At 52.8% G+C, this 22838-nt stretch overlaps 1 protein-coding gene and 1 long non-coding RNA gene across 2 annotated transcripts; one reads left to right on the forward strand and one right to left on the reverse strand.

Annotated features, from left to right (window-relative positions):
• Window positions 1-332: 332 nt before the first annotated feature.
• Window positions 333-2707, reverse strand: LOC123617803 (uncharacterized). Its single transcript, XR_006726046.2, has 3 exons — window positions 1909-2707; window positions 1629-1715; window positions 333-530 (listed from the first exon to the last, which is right to left on the reverse strand). It is a non-coding gene; the product is annotated as an uncharacterized LOC123617803 (long non-coding RNA).
• Window positions 955-22379, forward strand: SLC13A2 (solute carrier family 13 member 2). Its single transcript, XM_010958280.3, has 12 exons — window positions 955-1184; window positions 14070-14198; window positions 15002-15138; window positions 15243-15457; window positions 15992-16172; window positions 16265-16387; window positions 18167-18385; window positions 18615-18703; window positions 18967-19088; window positions 20195-20356; window positions 20990-21127; window positions 21674-22379. Exons 1-12 carry the CDS (start codon window positions 1083-1085, stop codon window positions 21842-21844), a joined length of 1788 nt encoding a protein of 595 aa, XP_010956582.2. The 5' UTR covers window positions 955-1082; the 3' UTR covers window positions 21845-22379.
• Window positions 22380-22838: the final 459 nt, after the last annotated feature.

Below are 22838 nucleotides of genomic sequence, written 5' to 3' on the forward strand. Positions count from 1 at the left end.
ATTCTGGCTGGCTCTGTGTCCTGGGGCCTCAGCTTCTCTACCTGTAAAATAGTGACACCTAACTCATAGTGTGGCTGTACAGAGTAAATGAAATGGTATGCTTACCAGCTTGTACTAAATGCTGAACAAATGCTATTACCAGCAGCATTTTAATCTCTCTGCATCCTTAGCACTGAGTACAGGGCTGAAGATATAATCAGTGCTAAATGCTTGTTTGGTGGATGGATGGATGATGGATAAATGAAGAGATTAAATGTGTTTCCAAAATATGAGATAGACTTTGTCGGTCCTCCATGGCAGTTTGGGGTGAGGGTGAGGGGCCACGAAGAACCTACTTAAGTGAACCTTTATTGTACATCCACCACACATCAATGCTCAACATAATGTAAGTTGTCTAATTTGAGCCTCATTATAAGGAGACATTACAGCAGAACAAGGAAGTGGCTATTTCAAAATTAAGTCAGTGCATGAGCAGCACACATTGAATAAGAGATGGTCAGGTCCAGTGGCTCTGTCGGTTTCCTGGATACCTGGAAGGAGAAGGGCTTGCTCTGGGCCTTCCTCAATCCTATACTGGAAACCCCCAGAGGGCAGGGTGTCTCTGGAGGCAAGGCTGCCCCACCCAGGGCCCTGTATAAAGTGCCTGGAGAACCCAGCCTCTTAGATGGTGGTGGGGCTGGGCCGGGGAGGGAGCTCTGGGTTTTGCCCTGTGGATGCCAGTTGTAGGGCTTCCCAGGCATCCTTCCCACTCATGTTCCTCCAGCCGCAGCCCTTAACAGCCTCCACGCACAGAAGGAGTTAACTCTGGGCTTAATTTCTCAAAGGAACCTTTAGCTTCTATTCTTTGAGCTCACCCTCCTCCCTTTCTTTGCAAAGTCTTCCTGATCTTTATACTTCCTGCAGGGCCCTCCTCCTTACTCTTACCTCCCGGACTCCAGAAACACTCTGATTACCAGGGTGGGTCAATGGTTAACACTCCAGTGGCTTTATATAAGCCTGCCTAGCCGCCTACCTGCTACAACACTGGTCCTTCAGTTCCCTGGATCCGGTCGGTGACCTGGCAGCCCCCGTGGGTCCACACCATGGCCACCTGCTGGCAGGGCCTATGGGCCTATCGCTCCTACCTGATTGTGCTCCTCCTGCCCATTCTCCTGCTACCTCTGCCCATCCTCATCCCGACCAAGGTAAGGACTTGGGGTTCTGGGCACGGAGAAGTGCCAAGGGAGCAGGGGCAGGACCGTCTGCCACAGGGTTGGGCATCCTTAGGACCAGCATGACCCACTCATCTCTCCTAGCCTGGAAAGTGAGGCTATCACCTCTTGAAGATTGAGGGTTAAGAGTTCCAAGGAGGGCTTTTGTTTGGCCCCCAGTAGTAGGAGCCCAGTGCAAATTGCTCAGGTGCATTTGGAATTCGCTGCCTTGGGAGGCAGGAAGCCAGTTCCGTAAAGGAGGTACAGGTGTTGGCAGATGGAGTTGATCTGACTATTGTGTGTCCACCCAGCCCTGAACTGGGCTCAGGAGGGCATGAGCTGGGCGAGCTGCTAGATGGGGAGGAAGAGGATTGGGAGGAAGCTGGCCTCAGGTAATTTGTACATTTAAGAGTGCAAACAGGAAGAAAAGGCACTCACCTGGGATCCTAAGAGCTAAGTCTCCTAAGGAGGAAGGATGGGAATTGAATGAGGCTCCCTTGCCAGTGGGCACCACAGATGCACACCCTGCAGGGAGGAATAAGAGCCATTGCTTCCTGCCAGCCCCCATCCAAGCAGCGGGAATCATAACTTCAGCTCCTATTCACTGGAGCCCCCACTGCAGGCCCTGTACTGTGCACCCTGTAACCCTCTCCCCCATCTTATGAGGCAGATCTGACTCTCATTTTTCAGACAGAGAGAGTGAGGTTAAGTCACTTACCCCAAATCCTGGGGCCGATCCTGTTTTCTGGAGCTCAGATATTAGGCACTTTGGAGACCCTCCTGGTAAAGTAAAAGAGCACACAATTATAAATCTAAAATGAACACGGAATTTTGGGAAAGGTAGGTCCGGGAAGTGGCCTTGAGGTCCAATCTTCGCAGTAAATCTCCCTCTGGCTGAGCTAGGAAGTGGCAGAGCTGGGGGCGTGGTCTGGCTACAAAGCCTTGGCCGCTGAGACAGAATCCTGTCTGGCCCTGGCCCCACCCCACACCCTCCCTCCCCACCAAAATGCCCGCTGAGCCATTTTCTTCCTTTTGTCACAAATCGGGAACTCGAGGCAGCCTTTTTGTTCATGGTGTCCCAAAGGGGTAAGGAACTGGGGAGGTAGTGGAACAGCCCCCAGGGTCCCTGACGTCTGGTAAGTGCCAAGGCCTGGCTGATCTTTGAGATGACCCTCATCTCAGGCCAAAGCCCATGGCATCTCTGTGCTAGGGACCCATCAGATGAGTTTCTAGACAAGCTGAGCCAAGTGTGCTAACCCCGGGAGGGAGGATAGACAGGAACTGTGATTCCCATTTTACTCCCCAGGAAAGGACAGCCCAGGAAGATTTAGTAACTTGCCCAAAGTCACCCAGGAACTCCTGAGTCAGTACGAGAAGCCAGGCCTCCTGGTAGGAGTGTGAGGTGTCAGCAGTCACTGTCTTCCCTGTGCCGCACCCAACCCTGCCCCCTGCCTCCTGCCTAAAGACGCTGCCTCCTGCCTACAGACGCTGCCTCCCTGTCCTGGCTCAGAGGAACTGTCCGGGGCCTATCTGTGGAGGCCAGCCCTCCACGAGAGCCCTGGCTACCAGTCCCTCTCAAGGACTTTGCTCTTGCAATTACTGTCTCCTCTCCTACATCATTGACTTTCCCCTCTTTGCCTGATCTCTCCCATCAGTGTACACACAAGCTCTAATATCTCCCATGTTAAAAAAACAAACCCTCTTGCAGTCCCGCAATTCCCTCCGTATGCCTCCTTTCTCTGCTCTGTCTCACAACGGAAGTACTCAAAGACTGTCTACACTGCCTGTCTCTCCTTAGACAGCTCCACTCTCCAAGCCTCTGCATCCCAAAAGGGCTTTCATCATGTCCCCATCCGTGTCCATGTCACCAAACCCCTGGTCCGTGCTCACCTTCCTCAACTACTCTGCAGTATTAGTCCCAGCCAGTCACCTCCTCTGTTCTGCTTTCTTCTGGCTTTGGTGACATCTGGTTTTCCTCTCCCTTTGATCACTTTTCCTGGTTCCTTCTTCCTCTCCTCACTCTCCCCCAGGTGACCTTCTGTTGTGTCCCGCTTTAAAAAGCATCTCTATGCTGGTGACTCCCCAGTCAGTAAGCCCATCTCTAATCTCTAAACTTGTATTATCTAACTAACACTGGACACTTCCCCAGAACATTTTCTTTTTGGCCGCATATGCGCTGACGCAGCCAGAACACAACCTGCCTGCTCATCTCCCGGTTGACTCTGCTTGCAGTCTTACTTATCAAGAGATGGCTCAAAGTCTACCTCAGAGCCATTCCTGCTGCCTCTCCTTCCTTCACTTCCACATGCACCTGCAGGTCCTGTCGACTCGATTTCCCATAAATACTCCCAATGGAGTCCCTTTCCACTGCCTCCACTCTGGTCCAGGCCCCCATCATTTCTCTCCCATCCCTACCTCTCCCCAGACTATTCTTCACCCAAATGCCAGGATGGTCTTTTCCAAACATAAGCTCATGTCATTACCTGGCTTAAAACCCCACACAGGTTTCCCATCAAACTTAAAATAAAATCCAAGCCTCTTAGGGTAGCCACGAGTCCTGGGGGCTCCACCCCTGCAGACCCCTCTGTCTCCATGCTTCGTCTCCTACCTCTTGTTCACGCTTCTCCGGCCTCACCTGCTTTCTCTCTGCTCCTCAAATTGCTCATCTTCCTGCCCAGAGTGTTCTCCCACATGCCTCCTTCTCATTCCTCAGGTTTCAGCTTAAATCCACCTCCTCAGAAAAGCCTTCTCTGAGCAGCCCCAGTCACTCTCTATTACAAAACCCTCTCCTTTAAAGGGCTTTCACTCTCTGAAATGATGTATTTGTTTATTTTCTATTTATTCTCTGACACACACACCCCCTACATTAGAATGTAGGCTCCATGAAGGCAGGGACTTTGTCTTTTTCCAGGCAGAAGCCCCAGTACCAGACACACAGCAGGTGCTCCATGAAAACTTATCAAATGAATGAGTGAATGAATGCATGTGGGCAAAGAGGGCCCTGATGTGAATTCCTGCTGATTCCCTGCTCTCTGTGGTGACTCTTCGGGCTTACCTCCAAGCCCCTGGCCCCTGAAGTGAGAAGTCCCAGACTAGGTTCAGACTTGCGTCCGTGTAATACCGTTGACATTTATTGAGCACTTTTTATGTGCTAGTCGATGTACCAAGCACTTCAAAGCACTAACCCTTTTATTTCCCGCAATAACCTCTAAGTTACTGTGAGTTTACTCCTGTTGTCTCCATTTTACAGACATGTAAATGGAGGCCCAGGGTGGTAAAGGAATTGGCCTCCAGTCCCAGCTAGAAAAAGGCAAAGTCTGGACTGGAACCTGGCCTTGGCTGTTGTGAGTCACCTCTCGAGCCATCAACCGGCTCGTCCATCCAGCCAGTCAGCCGGTCCTTCCATGGTCATTCAGTCTGGAATGTCTGCTGAGCCCTTGCTCTGTGTGGGGGTAGGGTGGGGGGTGGGGGTTACCAAACAGGAATACAGATGTTCTGTCCTCAAGTTGCTTTCAGTCTAGAGGACCCTGTGTAGAGCTAGAAGCCCGCAGGAGCTAAGAGGAGGGAGGAGAGCCTTCCAACTGAGGTGAGGGGGATTCTGAGTTGGGCCTTGAAGGCTGAATGAGATTTCAACTGTCAGAGGCATCAGGAGAGGGCAGGCCAGGTGAACAGAAGGGTGGGAGCAAAGGTGTGGGGGCTGGAAACAGTAAGATGTGTTTGAGGAATTAGCAGCAGGATCCTAGAAATGCCTGCCACCCTCTGGTGGTCCCAGTGGATGCGGGACAATGGGGCCTGAAGCCTTCTCACTGCTCCCCCAACCCTGCAACCAGATAGTGAAGAAGCCATTGGTGTGCCATAAACCATCCATCCCTTCATTTGTTTCTTAGGGAAGACGAATCATGTGACAGGTACGGCTTAGGTGCAGGGGACTGGAGGTAGGATTCAGGGGAACTTGTAATTCTAGGGGAAGGGAGTCGGGTGGAGAGACACACAAAAGCACATACTGTCCATGCAGTGAAAGCCACACCACACGCTGGGACTGTGGCTTGGGGAGGGGCTGCTCTGGATGGGGTGAGCGCAGGAGGCCTCCTGGGGTGGTTACGTTTACCCTAGGACCTGACTGGCAAGTAAGAGTCAGCCAAGCACAGCTCTGGGCGAAGAGCTGTCTAGGTGGAACACACAGTACAAAGGCCCAAGCCCTGGGGTGAGCTTGGCAAGGTGGAGGGATAAATAAGGCAGCATGGCCTGGGGACCTGAATGAGCAGGAAATGGCCGAGGGTGAGGGAGAAGTCAGCCAATGTCAACCTTACAAGGTCAGGGGAAGGAGTGAGGATTTTATGCTGAGGGCCACGAGGGATAAATACTTGCTCAGGGGTCAAAGGGCTAGTAAGTTGGAGTTGAAAATGCAAATACATCCCAGGACCCAACAGGACTATCCATGAAAACTGTCTCCCCATGGCACCGTGTTTGCCAGGACAGAGCTTAGCTGGAAACTAGATTGTATTTACAGTAGGAACAAAAGGCAGAATTTCTTAATCGGAATCACCTGCATTCCTAGGATGTTAAAATCAGCACGTGTTGTGTGGCCACGTGCACTTTAAAATCTGCATAACTAAAATACTCCTACTGCAAGCTCTTCCTGAAACTCAAAGACAGACCAGGATTGTGGGCACGAAGACTGTGTGAGGAATTTGGACCTCAGTTCTGGGGCCCACCTCTAGCTTTTGAAACTTCTTGGCTCTTGGTTGAGAAGGCAGAGTCCAGGGAAGAAAACAGGGATTTTGGAGCCAGAGAGATGTGGGTCCAAATCCATTTTGTGGCACATCCAGCCATGTGACCTTTTCAAGCCTCTCCAAGCCTCTCACCTCTAAGAGACTACTGTCAAGATGAAATGAGATGACACTTTGCAGAGTCCCTGGCTCCCAGGGCTCAGTAAACAATGGTTCCCTGCACCCTCTGCCGCAAGCCTGAATTCCTGGCCCGTGGACAAACTCAGCAGGCCTTGAACACTGTGTAGATGCCTGACTTCTTTTCCATCGTTGACTTCTGTTCCTGGGAGTAGGAGTAAAGGAGGAGCCAGCCTCCAAAGCCAGGGGGATCTCTGGAGTAAAGAGAGAATGTTCCGCAACTTGAACTTTGCCCCCAGATTACCAAATCATGTTCATGCTTCTGGCACCTGCTAGGTGAAGGTAAGGAATGGGAAAGCAAGGGAGACTCTAGCAGTACAGTTTCCTGGATGTAATTGTGCAGCAAGGCCCAGGGCTGTTGCGGGGATCAGAGGCATGGAGGAGTGTGGGAATGTTTCCCTCATCTTCAATTCCAGCCTGCTGGTTTGCTCTTAAGCGGACACAGGCAGGTCTGGTCCTGGCCCAATCTGTGATGTCAGGACTCCCCCAACCCCCACCACCCGACTTTTGTTTTCTCTGACACTTAGACCCATTGTTTCCCTTTGGCCTCTTAAAGTAGAAGATGATGCAACAAACATGTTAACATCAAGGTGCAGAAATAAACAAAGATCACCCAAGTGAGACCAGGCAGAGGATAGGCAGGATTCAGCCTCCATCCCTTGCTTTTGGCATATGCTCAAAGGCAGGCACGTAGGGATGCTTCAGAGTGGAAAGAAGGAAGGCTTCCTCAGGTGTGCCCTGACTGGAGGCTGTTGGCAGGGGAAGCTGGAGGGGCGCACTAGAAGCGAGGCATCCTCTGTGATTGGTTAGGAGAGCATATGTGGCTTTCACAGGTCGGTCCTGAGTTGGAGGTGGTGGTAGAGAGTGGGGGCCAAAAATTAAGGAAGCTGGCAGTCATTGAGCAAATTGATTGTCTGGGGCCAGTGGCTGGGGAGTTTGTGGTTTGGCTGCCAGGCTGGTTGCTGCAGAGATCTTAGGATCTATATTTGCATACGGACTGGCCATTGTCTCCTTTGTATATTTAGCCTCTCAAAGCTATTAGGCATTTGGATGGACCTATTATTCCTAGAAAGAACATCACACCCACCCCTGCCCCCAGCCCACTCTGTACCTCCTTCCCCAAGTCCTGCCGCCTGGCTGTCTCCTTGTGGTCACTATGTACCAAGACGTCCAGAACAGGCATGTGGGAGTCTTCCTCCTCCCACCCAACCCAGCAGCCATCACCCAACTCTCTGTCTTCCATCTCCTAACATCTCTGCCCCTGTCACCTCCCCATTGGCCTTCTGGGACCTCCCAGCCTCCGTGGCTGCCGATCAAGCCATCACATGGTGGCAGGTGTAAGCACCCTATTTTCATCTGTAGTGATTTATTTATTTAATTAGGTGATACATGCATGTTGTGCAAAATCCAACAGCACAAAATGTGAAACGGAGAGGTACCCTTCCCATGCAGTGCCCCAGTGTCCCTCCTCAGAGTGTTCTCAGTGGCCAGCATGGTGTTTGTCCTCCAGAGAAGGGGACTTCTCATCCTTGGGGGGGGATCTGTGAGGAGGACAATTCAGGAAGTCTGTGAACTTGGAGGGAAAAAATTACATTTTATTGTCAATTACCTCTGAAGAAAATTTAGCATTGTTTCCTGCTTATGAATGCAGACAAAACACCACAGTAATGTGAACAATAGTTTTTACTTTGCCACCAGTAGGAATCACAGATACTTTCAAATCGTATGAGTGCTGTTGCCAGTACCTTGAAATATTGTCTGTGTTAATCATGACTTTGAAATTACAGTAGCCATTAGCTGGTGGAAATCTTATTAGTTAAGAAAGAGTCACATATATCTATATCTTACCCCTTTTTTCATATTTTAATAACTGTACTTTGATATAATTGGTTTTCTTTGTAATCCTATGCATTTTATTTAATGCATTTAAAAATATTATTCTAAGAAGGACTTGGAAGGCTTCATCAGGCTGCCAGAAGGATCCTGGTACCAAAAAAAGGGCAAGAATCCCCAAATCAGAGATTTTCCTATGTATATACAAACACTTGTCCACGTATTTTTAAAAATCATATGTGGCAGCATCAGCGTAATCTTTTAATAGAAACACCAACCTGACCATGTCACTCTCTCTGCTTACAATCCTTCAAGGGCCTCCCCTTTTCACCTTTGTCTTCAAGATAAAGTCCTAGATTTCTCTCGGGCAGACACGGCTCTTTTCAAGCATGACACACCTTCCCTCCAAGAATGTGTTTTGATCTTTTATGCCTCATTCTATTCCTTCTGTGCTTAATCCTCATGTCAACACTTTTTGCCCACCCACTGAACTCCTATTCATCCCTCAGCACCCACTCAGTGTGCCCTCTCTAGAAGCCTTCCTCAGCCCACACAGAGGAAGGCTCAGGGAAAGGGCTCCTTCTCTGGGATCCTACTCTCTGGTCTTTCTTTGCAGTGGTGCTTGGCAGGCTGCCACCCAGTGCCTCACCTCACTTCCCAGACCCAGCAGTGCTCCCTACCCTCAGCATCCCTACTTGCCAGGGGCAGAGGGGTAGCGAGAGTAACTCACCCTGAAGTTAACCTTCAATCACCAGGAGGAATAAGATGTGGTACCTTCAAGATTGTGAGCATTTTTGCTGCTGCCCAACAGTTACAAGCTACTCTGTGCCGGAAACAGCTAAAGGCCATGATGCCCGTAGGTCCACATCCTGCCCACACTCGGGGTCCAGAGTCTGCCCTGGATTCCCAGGCATTTCCATCTTCATTTGTACTGCCTGCATCCAGCCTGTTTCTCCAGCAGCCCAGGAATACATTCCTCTGCCAAGGCCAACCCTGCCATCTGCTCACTTCCATCTACCGTCCTTTACAGCTTAGACCTACATAATCACATCCTTCTTCCTCATAATAACCCGGTGAGGTGGGTGTTCCTTTTACAAATGAGAATTTGTAGATAAGGACACTGCATAAAGGAGACAAATGTGCGTACAGCTAGAAAAGCTCAATATTGCTTGTCAAAAAACCAAAGACTGAAAAACAAGAACAAAAACCAAAGCAGAGAGATGTTAAATAACTGCCCGAGGACACGCAGCAATAAAGCTGGGCCTGAGCACTCAGGTTTTCTGACCTCTGACCTGTGTTTCCAGCCTTGGGGTTTGGAAGCCATCTGAGGGTTTACCTCTTCTGTTCATTGGTGGCTTTGCCAGGCAGCCCACCATTACTACGGGCCTGCCCACATGGGGCATTCAGACTCCCTGAGAGCCAAGACTGCGCTTGATTCATGTCTGTACCCCACTGCCTAACATTCATTCACTCATTCATTCAGTGTCAACTCTGTAGAGGTGCCAAGCACCCTGCTGGGGTGAGCAGAAACAGCCTCAGCCCCTACTCCCTGGGGAGTACGCTCTGATGACAAAGATTGATATTTATCAAGAAATTTGTGAAAGCTAATGTTTAACTACAGACCGTGAGGAGGGCTCATGCAGAAGAGGCATGGGGGCTTACAGTGAGAAAAATGGGGAATATACCCCAGCCTGGAACCCACGGAGGCTTCCCTGAGTCCAGATCTCAATAATGAGTAAACATCAGGCGAGCAAAGTGGGGAGGGAAGAAAGGAGATTATGTGCAAAGGCCCTGTGGCTACAGGGAAGATGGAGCCTTCGAAAAACTGGAAGAGGTGCCATCATGGCTAGAGCAGAGAGAGCAAGGAAAAGAGGCACAGACCAGCCCCTAAATTTTCCTAAGAGCAGTGGGAAAGCCTGCAGGGATTTGAACTGCTTTGAAGGGGGGGGGGTGTGCGAGCGCACGCGCTGGGAGGCAGAGAGTGGATTAAACAGGTTTGTAGCTCAAGATCATTCTGGCTACAGCGAGAAAGACATTTCTGGGGTAAGAGAGGAAGCTAGGAGGTGAATAAGGAAGCTCTTGAAGGAATCTTGGTGACAGATGCTGGCGCTTGGACCAGGCTAATGGCCCAGAGCTGGAGAGAAGTAAAAAAGAACATTTGAGGTATTGAACCAGCAGGTGACCTGGAGCAGCGAGGGTATTCGTCCAGTGACAGCCTCATGAAAAGGCAGGAGGCCCAGTGCCTCCCCCCACCCCCCACCCCCGACCCCGGGGCTCCCAATAGCAGGGCTGCATGAAGTTGGAGAGGAATGGGGATCTCAACAGAGTGACTTCCTGGTGTGGGGGTGGGCGGTAGCGGGGATAAATGGGAAAGGAGGATTTACAGACCCAGACCAGCACTAGCAAAAGAACGAGGGGCTAGAGACAGGGAGGTGAAAGAGACTTGACCCCTGTCCTCAGGAGCCCAGACTGAGAGGGGAGCACATTCTACAGCCAAGGAACAGAGCTGGGGAACAACTAGCCTGCTGGCCTGGGGCAGGAGGACGTAGTGATGGGGCAGAAAGATGAGCATTCGCCTCCAGGAGAAAACTCTTCCCGGCTGGTATCTGAGCTCCAGGAGGGGCTACATCAGACATGGTACAGGCTGTGCCCTACACAGCTCCCTCTGAGAAGGGTGCATGGAGTCGTGCAGTACAGCAGCCCCGGGGAGTAAGTCAGAGGGGTCCCATGCCATAGGCCGCTAGCCCAAGATATATATGGCTGGGCAGCAAGGCAGAAGGTAGAGGGTGGCCTTGAAGGACAGATATGAGTCCCAACTTCCCACTTCTAGAGCTGGGGATACAGACCTTGGAATCAGACATATTGTGGGGCCAAGGAGAAAGGGTGTGTGTGTGTGTGTGAAGCCATAAATGCTATCAGCTGTCTGGTGAAGACTGTGGGCCCTTCTCAAAATATTGCTTTGAAATGCACAAAATAAAATGTGTAGGATGATGAGAGAAACCAACCATTTTGAAATACCGCTATAAAACTATGAAAAAAAATAACTGCAGTTCAGAAGTAGAGGTGCTTCCTTATTCAAGTATTAAATAAGACCTAGCATTTGATATAACAACTCCAATCATTTCAAAATAGGGATGGAGGTAAACAATATTTCAAGATACATTTTGAGATAATTGCAACCACTGATCTGTGCGGGTATCTAGGAGCTGACAGCCACAATCAAACACCTGTGACAAAATCACCAAGAGTACCGTCGACAGCTCTATGGTTCTGTTGCCTCTGTTCATAATCTTAGTTAGATGTTAGTTAAAAGATGAAATAGTTTTCCCATCCAACTTCACCAATCCTTGGCATTCCACGCCGCAGTTAAGAGCCCCATGAACCAGGAAGAGCAGGTCAGCGAGTTACGCTACAGCTGGACACAACAGCCCAAGAAGGTGGGAGGGGGACGTGAGGCCAGAGCCCCCAGGGCCAGGAAAGTTTCCTGAATGGAACCTTGAAACCAGTTCAGGGTTTTGATCCAGAGACAGACAGGGAGAGGGATGCAGGGAAGTTATAAAGGGGTAGGGGAGCCATAGATTCAATAGGCTGGAGCTCACAGCTCCCTTTGGAGGGTAGAAGTGGGGTCCCAGAAGTGAAGGAACTTGCCCCGAGCCAGGCAACAGGGAGTGGCAGGCCCCAGCTAAAATAGTTCTGTTTGGATTCAGAGCCCCAGCTCACCTCCAGAACACCCCACTGGTCACAGCGAGCCTGAGGCTGGAGGACACCCCCAGCTGCAAGGGATGGAGCTCAGGGTGGAAGGCAAAAACCTGGGGCTCTAGAACCGGGTGGCCTGGGTTCTTCCACTTATTTATTTGAGACATCTACTTATTTGCGGCTTTCTTCTTCATCTGTGAAATGGGAACAATAGTCATTCCCTCACAGAGGTAATAAATGTGATTAAAACCACTCGAAGTGCATAGAGCCTCAGGCCTGGCACAGAGTAGCCCTCAGGATCCTTCTGCTGTCCTTACTAGCAGAGCTTTCTTCTTGAATCAGCAGAGTCATCTGGCCCAGCCCCCTCCCTTGTCTCTGGGCAGAGAATTCTGGGGGGTAGGGGCGTGGGGGGCACGCCAGGGTCCACAGGGTCTGGCCTGCCCTTAGCCCCAGGGGAGGATGGGTAGCAGGCTGTGCAATCATCGCAGGTGAGAAAAGTGTTTGAGGAACCAGCTGCTTCAGCAGAATTCACCTCCCTCTGGGGGAGGAAGCGGGGTGGATCTTTGGTCGAGGGTCAAGGTGGCCCCACCCCTGGGGCAAATGAGTTTCTGTCCAGGGTAAGGAGAGGTGGTACAGGTTTCCTGGAAAGACAGTGAGCCTGGCATCAGACAGAAGGCTGCGCAGGCTGCGCAGGCTGTGCGCCGCATCACTCCAGGGGACTACCAGGGAATGCTCTCTGAATTATGCAATCCCAGACACCTTGCCTGGGTTCCAACCTGGCTTTGCCACTCCCTAGTTCTGAGACCTTGAGCAAGCCACTTACCCTCTAGAGCTCATCTAGACCCACCCATGGCTGTAACTACATACACGGAAACACCCAGCCCCTGAGAGTGGCTCAATAAACAGCACCTTCCTCGTCCCGAGACCCTCCTTGAAGCTTCAGGGTACTAAGGGCATGAGATACAAGGGGTGAGCCCAGCCTGTACCAGGTAGAGAAACCCAAGAAGGGCAGGGCAATTGAGACAGCACGTAGGAGGGGCCCCCCAGGCCCATTGTCCCAGCATGCAGCCCCTTCCTTCGGCAAACAAAGAGTGGGCAGGTGCCCCTGAGGAGCTTGGATGCAGCACCCTCTCCCTGGAGGCTTCCTTCTGGGTAATGATTCCCCCGCCCTCCCTCCCTAGCCTTGCGAGAGGCTCTGGTAAGGAGGATGGGCCCCTGATGACTGCAGCTGTCAGACATCATTCCTGCTCCAGGTCTCCTCCCAAGGCCGAGGTCAGGTCTCCTCCAAGGGCTAAGGTCAGGTCTCTCTAGTTTCGGGGGCCTCACGAGGGAAAGGAGGGCCTCTAGTACCCCAAGACTATGACCCAGGGTTTACCCCACAATTCCCCACACAACACAGGGATGGGGAAACTTCCACACATTCTATAAAGTGAATGCACCTCCTGGAGTTGTGCAATGCAGTGGTCATGCCTGGATTACTAGGAATGAGAGCCCACTGCCCCTATTCCCAAAACTTTTCAGTGATTCATTCATTCAGAAATATTCTGAAGCCTGCTGGGTCCTGAGCTCCAAGGATCCAGATGCTACAAAACTGACTTCTCATGGAACTGACCTTCTAGCCAAAGGAACAAATACTACTTAAATCATTATACAAACAAATATATTCTTACTGGTTCTGATAAAGCCAGGGAAGGCCAGGGTGCCAGGCAGGGGTCCACATGTCCCAGACCCTGGTTTCATCTAGATGAGCCCCCACCTCATCTAGGGATCCTCACCTGAGCCCCCTTCACTCCCTAAAGGGGCTGGAGTATAATGTCTAGGCTCCCCAATGTCAAAGACAAGGTGGTCAGGCTTTGCTTTGTTTTCTTGTGAAGGAAAAGCCCAGCTGGGCTAACAAGCTAAGTCACAAATCTAAGTGTGATAAGTGTCGGTTTACTGATCTAAGTTCTGCTGGGCTAACTCGTAAATCTGAAGTTTAGTGTCAGTTTACTGGGCTAACAAGCTAACTCGTAAATCCAAGCTCAACAAGTGTCAGTAACGTGATCTGTTCCGAACTGATAAGCTCCAGTGTACTGATTCCTTGCTTTTTGTTGTTTGAGCCTTATTGGCTAATAGTCCCATACTTGTAATTAACCCTATAAAACCTCATGTGCACGTCTTGGAGGTGCTCAGAGCTTCGGAGCAGAAGCCCCTCTGAGCCCGCCGGCGTAATACATCTGAGTACTCCAACCCTCCGAGTGGTGCTCGCTTCTTGGCTGGCCTGTTGTTTCTGTAACATTCTGTTTTCGTTTTTAAACGGGACCTTGGAATCAATGACTGTGGGTTTCACAGGCTCTCCCCACAGTTACAAATGGCCTGTTTGCCCTGAGGGCAGGAGGTGACATGACTCTGGGACACAGGCCTGCCCCTTCCAATGGCTTTGCTGTTCCCCTCTTCCCCACAGGAAGCCTACTGTGGCTACGCCATCATCCTCATGGCACTCCTCTGGTGCACGGAGGCTCTGCCCCTGGCTGTCACCGCCTTCTTCCCCGTCATCCTGTTCCCCATGATGGGCATCATGGATGCCTCCGAGGTAAGCCTCCCCAGCTGCAGGAGGAAGTGCTCCTAGAAATGGCAAGGGTCTGCCCTAGGACACTGGTGATGGAGGAGGCCTCATCATAGGCAGGGCACAGGGGGCTGGGGGGTGGCGGTGCCTCAACTTCGCTTGACAGGTCAGGGAGCACCGAGGGAGGAAACAACTAGAAGACGCGGGGAAGGGGATTCTAGATATGCCAATGCACAGCTGTTGTCAAGAATTATTTCGAAGTGGGAGTGATTAGGTCTAGGCTAGGGAGGTAGAAAGGCTTTTATCCAGGAAAGGGGGCCTTCATAGCCAGCTAAAGAGCTTGTAGCCTTCTCGCTCAGGGACAGACCCTTGAGCATCAGGACCACCTGCAGGGTTGGTTAAAACACAGTGCTGGGCCTCCCCCCAAAGTTTCTGGTTCCTTAGATCTGGGGCAGGGTCTAACCATTTCATTTCTAGCAAGTTCCAGTTTGGTGGTGATGCAGGCCCAGGGACTACACTTTGAGAACTGCTGCTTTAGTTTCTAGGAACAGCATTTAAATGATCTCTCTCACAGTCAAGGGCTTAAAACATGAGTGGAATCAGGCTAGATGATTTCAGTCATTCCTGAGGGGAGAAAGAATGAGTTTGGCAGGAAGAGAGGAAGTTGCTTAATGTTAAATGGCAGATGATCCAAAGACGATTTCCATCTGGGTCCAAGAGCCCAGGGGACCAATCTCTGTTTGAGGGAATAGGAGTGCCTGCACCCTGTAAGCCCAGAGGCATGGGGCTGGGGGACCCCTTCCTGCTTATCAGCTGTCCCTGCTTGCCAGGTCAGTGTTGAGTACCTTAAGGACACCAACATCCTATTCGTCGGGGGGATGCTGGTGGCCATTGCTGTGGAGCACTGGAATCTGCACAAACGCATCGCCCTCCGCGTGCTTCTCATCATCGGGGTGCGGCCTGCCCTGTGAGTCCCACAAACCAAGATCAGAACCTGGGGTGGTGGCATTCCGGGCACCTAGTCCCTGTAGGGAAGCTGGAGCACAAGTCAGTCTGTCTGTCTGTCCCTAGGCTGATCCTGGGCTTCATGCTGGTGACTGCCTTCCTGTCCATGTGGATCAGCAACACGGCCACCACAGCCATGATGTTGCCCATCGCCCAAGCCGTTCTGGAGCAGCTGCACAAGATGCCCATGGGCAAGGATGTCGAGGAGGGCAGGAACAACCCCGCCTTTGAACTCCAGGAACCAAGTACCCAGAAGGAAGAGACCAAGCTTGATGAGAAAGGTGAGGCCAGGCGCTGCCCCAAACCCTCGGTTCTTGGGGAGAGTCTGAGATGGTCTCCATGGTTAGGTGGCCACCTTGGTGCTTTTAGAGAGAGAAGAGCAGGGCAAGAAGTACAGGGACCAACTTGTCCTGGTTTGCCTGGGATTTCCCTGGTTTTGAAATGAAAAGTCCCACAGGCTGAGGATCCCCTCAGCCCTGGGCAAACCAAGATGCTGGCTCACCCTGGCCAGCAGAGAACGAGAGCCTGGGTGGGCTGTCAGGGGTCCAGGCTCCATTCTTCTGGTGTGGTTTGGATCATCTTCCCTTTCTGGTGCCTCAGTTTCCCTCTCTCAAGAGGTTTGGGCCAGATGGTGTCTGAGGGTCACCCCAGCCTGAGACTCCAGGGAGTGCTGGCCCTTGCAGACCTGGAGGCAGCCCCTGCCCTCCCCCAAGCCCAGGTCTAGACTGCTCACTGACACAGCACCCCCAAGGCCATAGAGCCCCAACCAAGCTCCCTGGAGCCCACCCCCAACCTGAGTGCTCCCTTGTTCTCAGACAACAAGCAGGACCACCCTGTCCCGCCTGCTCCTTCGAAGCCCAGCATGCAGCAGAACAAGGAGCAACTCCACTTTAACCAAGGCATGAGCCTGTGTGTGTGCTACTCAGCCAGCATCGGGGGCATCGCCACCTTGACCGGCACCACGCCCAACCTGGTCCTGCAAGGCCAGGTCAACTCGTGAGTGACTGAGGGGTGGGGGAGTCTGCACTCTGACTGGGGAGCTGGCTGGTCACTGGGCAATGTCACACAGCAGCCGTATCTCCCTACAGGATCTTCCCCCAAAATGCCAACGTGGTGAACTTTGCCTCCTGGTTCGGCTTTGCCTTCCCCGCCATGGTCATCTTGCTGTTTCTTTCCTGGCTATGGCTGCAGGTTCTCTTCCTGGGGTTCAAGTAAGTGGTGGAGTGGGCAAGAGACTCCCAGGTGCCTGCGCTTACCCTCTGGGAGCTTCCAGTTGGGTACCCAGATAGCTCTGTGGAAAAGGACATAATTGCCATCCTAGTGAGAAGGCCTTTCCCTCCTAAGGCACTTTTGGACACTTGGCCCCCCCATTTGAGGGAATTACTGGGTGGAGAGTATTACCCCATTTAGCAGATGAGCAAACTGAGGCTCAAGACATGGTACACAACCAGATGTGTCAGTGTTGCGATTAATAACCAGGTCTCCTGAAGCCCAGGCCAGGTCCCATTCCATCATGATCCACAGTCCTTTGGTAAGTGCTTAAGGAACAAACACTGTGAACATGGTCAGTTACAACAGTATTTGTTATGCTCCTACTATATGTCTGGCCCTGTGCTAGGCACTGAGAGTACTAGAAGCATTAGGCACAGTCCCTGTCCTTGGAGCTCACCACCTAATGGGTGATGATAAGATAGGGGCTGTGACAGGGGGAAGCCCAGGTGCTGTGGGAGCACAGCCCAAGAGTGTAGAGAGTCCAAAAGGCCCCAGAGGAGATGATGCCTGAACAGTAGTGTTAAAAGTCAACCAGGTAGAGAACAGGTAAAGGCATTCCAGGAGCAGGAAGAGCTTGTACAAAGGCACAGAGGCAAGAAAAAACACAAAGGGTTTGGGGGGACTCTAGTTCTGTGTGGCTAAAACACAACAGCAAAAAGGAGCATCAGGATATGAAGCTGGAGAAGTAGGGAGGGGAAGATTATGGGGGATCTTGTGTGCCACATAAGGAGTATGGATCTTATTCTTGAGGCAAGAGTAGTAAATAGGTTTTATTCCTACTTCCAGCCCTTGATTACTAGAGGTCACTAGAGCTCCAAGTTGAAAATCACGTGAGACCTTGCTGGGGCTCGATTGGAATCAAGTCTGGGCTTGATTAGTGATATCTGCTATGAGTAAAGGACCAAAGTGGTGGGAAGAGTGCTATTGTGGTATGAGTCGTTATTTGCCTTCCTGCCCAGGCAATGGGAAGCCATGGAAAATGTTTAAGCATTGTGACTGCACTTTGGAAAAATCGCTTGGGCAGGTGCGATGGAGGCTAGATTGAGGGTGAGGGCTCGTAGAAGGTGAGGTGGTAGCTAAAGAGTCCAGCGCAGTGCCAGACACCATAAAGGATTCAAAGACATGTGAAGCATGGTTTTTGCCCTTAAGGAACTCACAGTCCAGCAGGGGAATTGAGATCTGCCCAAGTTAAAAGTTAAAAGTCAACACAAAACACAAGTTAAGCCAGTGGCACATGGATGTGGGCTGCAGACTCCTGTATTTCTGAGGTGGGGCTCAGGCTGGCTCAGGATGCCCAGAAGCAGTAGGATAGGGAAGGGGGGTTTCCTGAAAGGCTATTGGAGGAGAGGAATGATAAGTCAGGGCCAAAAAGAGGCATGGGGTCCAGGCCCTAGGTCCTCCTCTCTCTGGGCAAGGGAGGGCTCAGCACAAGAGAACCCCTGGAGGGACAGAAGGTCATCAGGGCAGATGGAGCAGGGCCGAGCACAGGGAAACCCAGCACCTCCAGCCCCAGCCTTCCGTCTCCTAAATAAGAGCCATGACACCCCCAAGAATCTTCTACTCTTCTTCCACAAACTTGGGTGGATCAAGAGCCTTAGTGTAGTAACCCTGAGGTGGCCTCTGCAGGCCTCAGGCTTTGCAACACGGGCACTCAGAGATCCTTGCTCTCCTGCCTGGTGTGTGGCCCTTATGAGCTGTCCCCACCCCTCCACCTGCAGCTTCCGGAAGAACTTTGGCTTGGGGGACGAGATGAGGGAGCAAGAGCGAGCGGCCTTCGATGTCGTCCGGAGAGAGCACAAACTGCTGGGCCCCATGACCTTTGCAGAAAAGGCTGTCACCATCCTCTTTATCTTATTGGTGGTGCTTTGGTTCACCCGGGAACCAGGCTTTTTCACTGGCTGGGGCAACCTGGCTTTTTCTGACAAGGATGGAAAAAGGTGAGCATTCCATGGGGGTGGAATACTTCTGGGGCTCACCTGGCTACGGGAGGAGGGAAGGGAGCGGGTCCCCAGTGCAGAACAGGAGGTAACACTGGGCGGGGGGGGCGGGGTACTTGCCAGGAGGGGTTGGCACATCTGTGGGAGGGGCTCCTCTCCACCACCCCTCCACCTTGTGACCCTGAGCAGCCCTGAGCCACTAAGCCTGCCCTCCCTGCCCCACCCACAGCATGCCCTCCGATGGGACAGTGGCTATCTTCATCGCCGTAATTATGTTCATCGTGCCCTCCAAGATCCCAGGGCTTACTCAGGATCCAGGTAAGAGGATCCTGGACTGGAGCAGGGCAGGGAGTCTGGGCAGACCCTGCCTTCTGGTCACAACGGACCAGCGACTGCACATGGCAGAGGTAGACAAAGTCCAGAGAAGTCAGGGTGACTTGCCAAGGGCAAAGGGACTCAGGTACAAAGTCAGGATGTTGCAGAACTGAGGGGCCCTCTCTCACATGCATTAAGCTCTGATAGGGACCCATACAGAGAGGCCCCACGTGGAAGTGACCTGTCCTCTTCTGCTTGGGGAGCAGGAAAACCAGGGAAGCTGAAGGCCCCTCCTGCCCTCCTCAGCTGGAATGTAGTGAAGGAGAAGATGCCTTGGAATATCATGATCCTTCTGGGCGGTGGCTTTGCCCTGGCCAAGGGCAGTGAGGTGAGAGACCCCCCACCCCACTCCCCAGCCCGTTTGAAGTGGGGAAAGAGGGGCCCCTCTTCTCCCACACAGGGGAGACCTGATCCTCACTCAGGAGCCCCCTGGTGGGCAGAGACTTTGCAGCAGCTGGAGAGACAGGTTAGAGCCCTGAAGGAGGGAGAGGAAACACAAGCCACAGGGACCTCTCCCTAGTCGAGTTCTCAAACCCAAAGAGAAGACAGGCTTCTCTGGTGGGCAGGGTCTGTTCTCAGTGACCACTCACTCCACCCCCTCACCCTCTGCCGGACAAAGAAGGCCTACCGCTTTAGCGCTAGAGAGTTGCAGGCTGCCATTGGGTTGAAGCCGGCTGCCTGCTCAGGCCACCAGGGGGCGCTGTGATCATACTCAGCCTGGCTCTGGGGACCAGATCACTTCCCCAGAGCCTCCTTCCAGGAGGGAAATCCCTGAACCTTCAACCCCAGCTAAGCTCATTCACTGCACGGACAGGAGGCAGCTTCCCTGGGTCCGAGGTTGGTTAGTTCATCCATCAAGCATTCACTGAGTGTGCCAAGCACTGTGCTGGGGGCTGGGTGGGTAGCCCCCGCTCCCAGGGGCTCACAGTCTGGCATGACAGGCGTGGGTAGAGCAAGACCTTGGAGCTCTTCTGACCCTGTGGACTGTCCCCATTCCCCTGTCAGCCTCTTCCCAGTCTCCACTAGGGCTCTTCCCCCTCACCCTCCTTGCCAGGAGAAAGGGCCCCAACCTGCTGGGCTGGAGCGGGCAGGGGAAGGTCTAAGGTTGGCCAGGGACCTCCTGGAGAGAGGTCAGGAGAGCAGGAGTAAGTGGAGTCAAAAATTTTTACTCCCTCCAAGCCCTAGGTTTCCAAAGAAAGCTCTTTGGCTCCCTCTCCTCACTTCTCATCTGATCCTTCTCTCCATACCCAACAGTCCTTCAAGGGCAAGGGGGCCCCTTGGTTTCAGCTGGGTCTCATCTTCCCTCCTAATCTGCCCTTGACTCTGAAGGCTCTAGAGAGGAGTGGGCTGGAGCAGGACCCTCCCAGAGCCTCAGCAGGGGACTCTGGGGCCCTAGGCAACCCAGCTTCTCACACCACCCTCCTCTGCCCACAGGCATCAGGTCTGTCAACGTGGTTGGGGGACAAGCTGACCCCATTAGAGAGTGTGCCATCTCCCGCCATTGCCTTCATCCTCTGCCTCCTGATTGCCACCTTCACAGAGTGCACCAGCAATGTGGCTACCACCACGCTCTTCCTGCCCATCCTGGCCTCCATGGTGAGCTGGCCCTGCAGACACACCTCCTCCAGGCAGCCCTTCTGCCCACCCCCACCCAAGGGCCCCACCTGAAGGTCAGAGTGACCTATCTGCACCTCCTTTAATTTCTGGGAAAGGACCCTTGAGCTTCCATCCTTCTCTAGGCTCTTCAGTAACTTTGGGCCCCAAGGCCCTCTGGCCCCTGACTCACTCCATCCCTAGTGATGTCACCCCTGGAGTATCCTGATGGGGCTCGCTGGTGGCCTCGCCCACATCACTGGCCCAGCCCCTGTTCTGGTCATTCCTGAGGTGACAGGATGCAATTGCTTCCCAGAGCGTCCCCAGCCCCTTCCTCCCCAGGCACGTTCCCGCAGCCTTTGATGATGACACCCCCGAGCTCCTTTGAGGTCCGTTTTATGGGCCCCTCCCCTTACCATGCCCCACAGGGCAGGGCCACACACTCATCCCCTCCAGAGAGGTCAAAGGGCCTTCCCAGGTCACCCAGTGCCTTCTGGCAGAAGTGGTGAGTTTCTGGCCAGAATGTATATTGGGGTGAGGGCCATCCCTCAGAGAGGAAAGCAGGAGGATGGGGGCCACACCTTCCCCTCTGGGATGGGGACTGGGATCAGCTCTGCCCCACCGTCTCCCCTCCAGGCTCAGGCCATCTGCATTCACCCTCTCTACGTCATGCTGCCCTGCACACTTTCTGCCTCCCTGGCCTTCATGCTGCCTGTGGCCACCCCGCCCAATGCCATCGCCTTCTCATTTGGAGGCCTCAGAGTGACTGATATGGTGAGTGTCAGGGGTCTCCCGTGCCTCAGCACTCTCTGCTCTGTCTTTCCATCTTGGTGACCACAATGTAGCTTAAAGCTACTGAGGTTCTCAGGGTTGAGAGTGGACCCTGTCTGGGGTGGATGACAATGGGGGAGGTTGGAACGTGATCCCCAGTAGGAGTATCTTCAGGCCCTGCCAGCCTTAGGCCATGTGAGAAGGAGAGGAGGGGTGAGGAGTTTAGGGAAGGCACCAAGAGGCCAGGCCCCCACACCCAGGGAGATGGACTCAGGGAAAACAAAACCCAGGGCTCTGGAAGCTCCCCTTGTCCCTGTTAGCACTGGGAGTCAAGCCAGTGGCAGGGGCATAGCCTAGTGCAGCAGGTTAGACCCAAGGGGGCACTTCCCAGGGAGAGTTTTGCTAGAGAGAGAGCCTCTAAGTGCCTATGAACACCTGAGGGATGGGCACTGGCCTAAGTCAGTGCTCACTCACTCAAGCTGGAAGGCAGCTATGCTCACCACTATACCACCAACGCTCACTCACTCATACTGGCTCTCCTCACCCCAGGCCCGTGCGGGATTCATGCTCAACATCATTGGGGTCTTGGTCATCACGCTGGCCATCAACACTTGGAGCATCCCCATGTTTGATCTGCACACCTTCCCCTCCTGGGCTTACTCCAATGCCACGGCTTCCTGCGGGGTCAGCCAGGCAAACACCACAACACCTCGCCCCTAGACCATCATAGAATCTGGACCAAACCAGGAAGACCTACCCCGTTTCTATTCCTCTGAGCTGGAAGGGGCACCCAGGCTCCAAGCCAAACATTGAGAGAAAGGCACGTGTATACCTAACCTCATGTGAGTGTGAGAGAAAGGTGTCTATGCGCTCAATCCTGTGTGTCTGAGGAAGATGTGTGTACATGTGTGTACGTGTGTGTGTAAAGATGGTATGTCATGTGAGGATGTCTGCAAGGGGGGTTTGTGTGTGAGCACATGATCCTAGGTGTGCCAGACATGTACATGTGTGAGTTCACAGACAGCATGTTCGGTCTGGCACTCCAGGTCTCTGTCTTACCAGTTTGGTGGGTGACCAGACCCCTTTGCCTTCTATTTATTGAAATTCAGGGTTGGGGCAGTCTGGGCTGCAGAGCCTAACAGTGGTTGCCATGGCAGCGGCCTCTGGGCCAGGCCCAGCATACTGAGGTCTCCCCAGCCTCTCAGGTTTGTGGGGAGGGTTGTAATATTAGCCACATTAAAGTCTTTCTGTAGAATCTGTGGCGGTTTTTCACGGCACTTTCCAGGACTGGTCCACAGCATGGCTCAAGCCCCAGGTAGGGGAACACGCTAGGAAGGGACCTGGCATCTGTCCCATATGGCGGCCCCCTTGGCATCCCTCCCACCCAAGGGAGAAGGTAATGGCCAGGAATCTCTGCCAAGGCCAATCGGAGTGGGCGCAGCCACCCAGGAAAGTAGCACTGACATCACCCGGCCTGGCTAATTGGGAGCTGCCAGTCCCTGCGTGTCTTTGAGAAAACCAGCCTCCCATTCCCAGAGCACTCCCTGGGCATTTACATAAAACCCTCTGCCCCTGCCAATTCCTCACCGACCCTTCCACCAGCTGGAAAAACCAGTCCCACCAGACTAGGGGAGGCAGACTGACCCATTCTAGTTGCCCAGAAAGATGGACCCTCACCCAAAATGGCAACCTGCAGCAAGAAGGATGCAGTTGA

Source organism: Camelus bactrianus, chromosome 16, assembly GCF_048773025.1.
Source record: "Camelus bactrianus isolate YW-2024 breed Bactrian camel chromosome 16, ASM4877302v1, whole genome shotgun sequence".
Taxonomy (NCBI): domain Eukaryota; kingdom Metazoa; phylum Chordata; class Mammalia; order Artiodactyla; family Camelidae; genus Camelus; species Camelus bactrianus.

What these genes read in the sequence shown, in the direction of transcription:
- SLC13A2 (XM_010958280.3), top strand. Translation starts at nt 1,083, where the DNA reads ATGGCCACCTGCTGGCAGGGCCTATGGGCCTATCGCTCCTACCTGATT. An exon ending in GTTCTCTTCCTGGGGTTCAA is followed by an intron (nt 16,388 to 18,166) that starts GTAAGTGGTGGA and finishes CTCCACCTGCAG; the next exon opens with CTTCCGGAAGAACTTTGGCT. An exon ending in TCTGACAAGGATGGAAAAAG is followed by an intron (nt 18,386 to 18,614) that starts GTGAGCATTCCA and finishes CCCCACCCACAG; the next exon opens with CATGCCCTCCGATGGGACAG.